Source organism: Pristiophorus japonicus, chromosome 12 (assembly GCF_044704955.1).
Source record: "Pristiophorus japonicus isolate sPriJap1 chromosome 12, sPriJap1.hap1, whole genome shotgun sequence".
Classification (NCBI taxonomy): Eukaryota; Metazoa; Chordata; class Chondrichthyes; family Pristiophoridae; genus Pristiophorus; species Pristiophorus japonicus.
Window position 1 is genome coordinate 118937299 of NC_091988.1, and position 6331 is coordinate 118943629.

Here is a 6331-nt window from a genome sequence, read left to right on the forward strand (position 1 = left end):
ATGTTGGTGAGCCTGGCACACTGTGTACAGCGCCATGCAATGCTCACGGGCATTGGGACCCAGCTCTGCTGGTTCTAACTCGGGATCTGTGCCATCGCACAGTACAGCCCGATGGCCACCGCCCGATGTTGTTTTGTATGACCAGGAAAGCTTATAATGGATGAGGGGGGTTAGGGGGGAGAGAGCCTGGGGGTTGATTGGGGGGGGGGGGGGGAGGAGGAGAGGTTGGCCTGGGGGGTGGGGGAGAGGTTGGCCTGGAGGGTGGGGGGGAGAGAGGTTGGCCTGGGGGGTGGGGGAGAGGTTGGCCTGGAGGGGGGGGGGAGAGAGGTTGGCCTGGGTGGGGTGAGAGGGGAGATGGCCAGAGGGTGGGAGGGGAGAGGATGTTTCCACTGATGGGGGAAGACTAGAACTAGGGGCACAATCTTAGAATAAGGGGCCGCCCATTTTAAACTATGAGGAGAAATTTCTTCTCAGAGGGTTGTAAATCTGTGGAATTCGCTGCCTCAGAGAGCTGTGGGAGCTGGGACATTGAATAAATTTAAGACGGAGATAGACAGTTTCTTAACCGATAAGGGATTGAGGGGTTATGGAGAGCGGGCAGGGAAGTGGAGCTGAGTCCATGATCAGATCAGCCAAGATCGTATTAAATGGCGGAGCAGGTTCGAGGAGCCATATGGCCTACTCCTGCTCCTATTTCTTATGTTCTATTGTCTAGTTTGGCTCTCCATTCAATGGCCTCCTGAGATGCCAAGTGGAGAAACGAGGTGCCTCCCGCGACAGATCTCAGTGGGCAGGTTGATGTGACATGTTCCATAGTCTGGGACTCACGGCCACAGTCGCACTTCGGGTGGGCCTTCATCTTCCACTGTTAGAGGGGGTGGCCGCTTCGTCCATGCCCTGTGCGGATTGGGTCGGGTGCTGCCCACTGTCTTCGAGGGAGGTCGAAGCTGGTGACCTCTGCTGCTGGGTCAGTGATGAGGTGTTGGTTCTTTATGTTGTCAGCGTCCCATGTTTCCATCCATCCGGATAGTGGGGCGATACCGGCTGCGTGAATAATCTCCAGATTTAGTGATCGGTTTTGGTGTATAGAACTGTGATGGGGGTGGGGGGGAGGGGAATCTACTCACCTGACCGACTTGACCATTACTGTGTTGCCATCATCATCATAGACAGTCCCTTGAAGCGAGGATGACTTGCTTCCATGCCAAAAAGGGATAAGTTCACAGGTGTTTCATTGAAAGACCTAATATTCCCAATCCCGAACTACATCCTGAAGGGCGGAAGATGCCTGTGTGTGGATTGTTTAACGTGGGGTGACCGTTGCACACCAGCCACCACACAGGCTTGACAGAGCTAGGTCTTGGTCCAGTGGCAAGGGTTAACCAGAACAATTGAAGACCTGCTCTGCTGCAAGGACCTAGTGTGCACACATATCGCAGTGTGGGCTGGGCCGTGCTGCCCCTGGGCCCTCGGCTCTTCTGGGCCCCGAACTCTCGCCTCTCCTGGGCCCCGATCACGTCGCTCTATAGTCCCTCTCCGCTCCTTCGCCCTGACCTCGCCGCTCCTGCTGTACCTGCCCACGCTCCAATCACCGACCTGGACCTTGGTGACGTCCCTCTTCACTGCCGTCGCCCGCCTGCACCAGCTCACGCTGTACCTTGCCGTGGTACGCTGCCCATGGCCGCCGCTCCTTTTATGGCCCCGATCTGCCGCTGACGGTCTGATGAGCTGTGTTGCCACAGGCCTGCCCACACACTGGGAGCCCACACCTGTTATTTAATCACAGAAAGAAATATTTCACTCTGTGCGAGTTGAATTAAGGTCACCTCGGGAGTACAACGACCAGGGAGGAGAGTGGTAGAAACCAGGAAGTTGAGGAGTGTGCAAGAGGAAGTTGTGGGGAGAGGGAGTTTGTTCACCAAAGCACAATGGAATTGTGGAAAAAATGACAAAGGGCATTGAACAGTGGGTGCAAGAGACAGTTGGCAGAGATAGAATGAAACCAGAGTGGGAGTGTTTCATGAGACTGGCTCGTTGGGCCTAATGAGGTTTTTCCAAAAATGAAAATCCTGATGCTCTTGTAAGCAGATTTACGGATAACCTCTGCCCAGCTTTAAGGTCATAATTTTTGCAAAAATGTGCCGACTTTACGTCTCCTCTTACCTATACCTGTCAGCCCTGGCTCTTGTATCACTCTCCTCTGAGTCAGAAGACCGTGGGTTTGAGGCCCACTGCCAGGGACTTGAGCACAACATCTCAGCTGACACTCCAGTGCAGCACTGGGGAGCGCCGCCCTGTCAGAGGTGCCATCTTTCCACTGAGACGTTAAGCGAGGCCCCGCCTGCCCCTTCGGGTGGATGCAAAAGATCCCATGGCACTATTTCGAAGAAGAGCAAAGGAGTTCTGTGTCCTGGCTGAAATTTATCCCTCCATCACTATCACGTGAATAAAACAGATTATCCGGACATTATCACATCGCTGTTTCTTTGTGTGGGAGTTTGATGTGCAAAAATTGGCTGCTGCGTTTCCTACATGACAACAGTGACTGCACTCCAAAAGTACTTCATTGGCTGTAAAGCGCTTTGTGACATCATAAGGTTGTGCAAGGCACCATAGAAATGCAAGTCTTTCTATTATTTCTGTATGTCTGTTCTCAGAATAAGGGACTGCCCATTTAAAACACGAGGAGGAATTTCTTCTCTCAGAGGGTTGTAAATCTGTGGAATTCGCTGGCTCAGAGAGCTGTGGAAGCTGGGTCATTGAATATATTTGAGACTGAAACAGACAGTCTCTTGAGCGATAAGAGGATAAAGGGTTATGGGGAGCGGGCGGGGAAGTGGAGCTGAGTCCATGATCGGATCAGCCATGATCTTACTGAATGGCGGAACAGGCTCGAGGGGCTACACCTGCTCCTATTTTCTATGTTTCTATGTCCTGAGGTTGTGCAAGGCGCTATAGAAATGCAGGTCTTTTTATTTTTTCTGTATTCTTCCATTGCCTTGTGTTCTAACTCTGTACCCCTCTGTTTTGCAGGCTCACTGCCCAGTACCTTTACCCACAGGCCATCGTACAGCCTGGAGTTGTCCTCCCATCCCAGCTACAGTCGATGAACTCTCCTTTCATTGACTATTCCACCTCTGCTGCCTATGCGCAATACGCCACCTACGACCAGTACCCGTACGCCGCCTCGCCCGCCGCCAGCTACCTTGGCTTCGGATACTCCGCTCTCCAGCAGGCCACCAGTCCTGCCGCCACCACCACCGCCTACGTTCAGTATCCCCCACAACCGCTGCAACCGGACCGCATGCAGTGAAGCTGCTGGAGGAAGAGAAGGAGGATATACAGCCAAGGACCTCGCACTCTCCACTCGGGACTCGTCCTCAGGTGGGAAGACACACCAGCGATTCATTGGACGTTGCTGTCAGATCTCTCTGAGCAGGTGAACACGGAGAGCTGTTTGAAGTATTAACCGGGGCCCTGGGCTCCTCGAAGACGGGTCATCCCTCTGAGCTCATCCATGGACAGAAGTGCCTCCGAACTGAAACCGGACATTAATCATGAGCCAGCAAAGCAGATGTCTGTCTCTGTCTCTGTCTCTCTTTGTCTTTCTTTCTCTCTCTGTCTTTCTCTTTCTCTCTGTCTCTCTCTTTTCTGTCTCTGTGGCCCTGTGACTCTCTCTGTCTCTCTCTCTCTCTCTGTCTGTGTCCCATGTGACTCTCGCTCTCTCTGTCTCACTGTCTGTGTTCCTGTGTGTGTGTGTGTGTCTCACTCTCTCTCTCTCTGTCTGTGTGTGTCTCTGTCTTTGTCTCTCTCTCTCTCTCACTATCTGTGTGTGTGTGTGCCTCCCTCTCTCTATTGCTCTCTCTGTCTGTGTCCCTGTGTGACTCTGTCTCTCTCTGTCTGTGTCCCTGTGTGTGACACTGTGTGTGTGTGTGTGTGTGTGTCTCACTTTCTCTCTCTGTCTGTGTGTGCCTCTCTCTCTCTCTCTCTCTGTCTGTGTCCCTGTGTGACTCTCTGTCTCTCTCTCTCTCTGTCTGTGTGTGTGTGTGTCTCTCCCTCTCCCTCTCTGTCTCTCTCTCTCTCTCTCTCACTGTTTGTGTCTGTGTGTGTGTGTGTCTCTCTCTCTCTCTCTCCGTCTCTCTCACTGTGTCTCTCTCTCTCTCTCTCTCTGTCTCCGTCTCTCTCTCTGTGTCCCTGTGCAACTCTCTCTCAATGCCCGTCCCGTCCCTCCCCCCAATTACACAATGTATTCTCCCCCCTCATCCCCACCTCTTAGACTGAAGAGTAGCAGGTGGTTTATTGTAAGGTAGGAGCTGCAGCAGACACGATGCAGGGAGATAAAAGAACACACAACGCTATTTTTGTTGTAAAAAACTTATTATTTATCAATGCCTTACAGAGAAAAAAATGGTGACTGCTTGTTAATATTTATTGCGATGAGTTGTGAATCGCAACTGGGGAATGAGAAAAGAAAAGGTTAGTTGTTGAGCTACCAGTGTATAAATTATTGTAAGTAGATTATAAATTAATAGGTTGCTAATTAATTTCAATATGCAAAAAAACTTTGGAAGGGAAGCAATATTTCTGTAGTCGGAACACTGCTCTATTTTCTTAATTTTGTAATTAATCTTAAGATCATCTCAACTTGGGTATATATTTTTTAAAAAGAAGCTTTTTTTTTTAGAAAGCTAGTTGTATATGAACAGGACAGTAATTTTTACCGATATAGTGAGACAGTATTCATCTCGTGATCTATTTGATTCCCTGTAATGTACTGGAACCTATTTGTAACAAGACCTCCTATGTTGCGACAAACTGACTACTCGTCTGATAGATTTGGACACCAAACATTTTATACCCAGCTGAAATGAATGAGAAACTTTAAGTTATAAATGCAACTTTTTTTAAAAGCAAGAGTTTTAGGCTCAAAGCTACAATTTATATATGACGGCATTCCTATCGGACTGTAGCTGACACTGGGAAAAATGTTTTCAATATTATATTAAAGGAGCATAAATGTCAACTGGAAGCTGGTCGTTCTCTTGCTCACACTGAGGCGGGTTGTCTCTGTAACTGGGAGTACACGGAGGTACTGCAGCCTGGGCTGCTGGAGGGAGTGCCGCAGGTTTAGACATATTCTGTCTCCTCTCAACGGTGCCAAGGTGCCAATCTAGACGTCACTGGGGGCCTGGGGGAAGGGTTGCTGGGTGAGGGGGGCATGTTGTGGGGGGGGGGGGGGGGGGGGAAGGGTTGCTGGGGGGGGGGAGGGGAGGGGGGCGTGGGGAGAGAGAGCGGGGAACAGTTGCTGGGGGAGGGGGGCTTGGGGAGAGTGGGAAAAGGTTGCTAGGGGGGAGGGGAGGGGGAAAGGTTGCTGGGTAGAAACATAGAAAATAAGTGCAGGTGTAGGCCATTCGGCCATTCGGCCCTTCGAGCCTGCACCACCATTCAATAAGATCATGGCTGATAATCCCTCAGTACCCCTTTCCTGCTGTCTCTCCATACCCCTTGATCCCTTTTAGCCATAAGGGCCACATCTAACTCCCTCTTGAATATATCCAATGAACTGGCATCAACAACTCTCTGCAGTGGGGAATTCCACAGGTTAACAATTTTCTGAGTGAAGAAGTTTCTCCTCATCTCAGTCCTAAATGGCTTACCCCTTATCCTTAGACTGTGTCCCCTGGTTCTGGACTTCCCCAACATCGGGAACACTCTTCCCGCATCTAACCTGTCCAATCCCATCAGAATGTTATATGTTTCTATGAGATCCCCTCTCATCCTTCTAAACTCCAGTGAATAAAGGCCCAGTCGATCCAGTCTCTCCTCATATGTCAGACCAGCCATCCCGGGAATCAGTCTGGTGAACCTTCGCTGCACTCCCTCAATAGCAAGAATGTCATTCCTCAGATTAGGAGATCAAAACTGAACACAATATTCCAGGTGAGGCCTCACTAAGGCCCTGCACAACTGCAGTAAGACCTCCCTGCTCCTATACTCAAATCCCCTAGCTATGAAGGCCAACACACCATTTGCCTTCTTCACCACCTGCTGTACCTGCATGCCAACTTTCAGTGACTGATGTACCATGACACCCAGTTCTCGTTGCACCTCCCCTTTTCCTAATCTGCCGCCATTCAGATAATATTCTGCCTTCGTGTTTTTGCCCTCACATTTATCCACATTATACTGCATCTGCCTAACCTGTCCAAGTCACCCTGCAGCCTCTTAGCGTCCTCCTCGCAGCTCACAACGCCAACCAGTTTAATGTCATCTGCAAACGTGGAGATATTACACTCAATTCCTTTATCTAAATCATTAATGTATATTGTAA

General features: G+C 50.2%; 1 protein-coding gene across 1 annotated transcript in view; it reads left to right on the forward strand.

The window, feature by feature from the left end:
* Positions 1–5023, forward strand: part of LOC139276982 (RNA-binding protein 38-like) — a 66210-nt gene extending 61187 nt beyond the window's left edge. The window contains exon 4 of the mRNA XM_070894977.1: positions 3034–5023. Coding sequence (XP_070751078.1) covers positions 3034–3313 — 280 coding nt within the window. The 3' untranslated portion in view covers positions 3314–5023. The remainder of the gene's footprint in view (positions 1–3033) is intronic.
* Positions 5024–6331: the final 1308 nt, after the last annotated feature.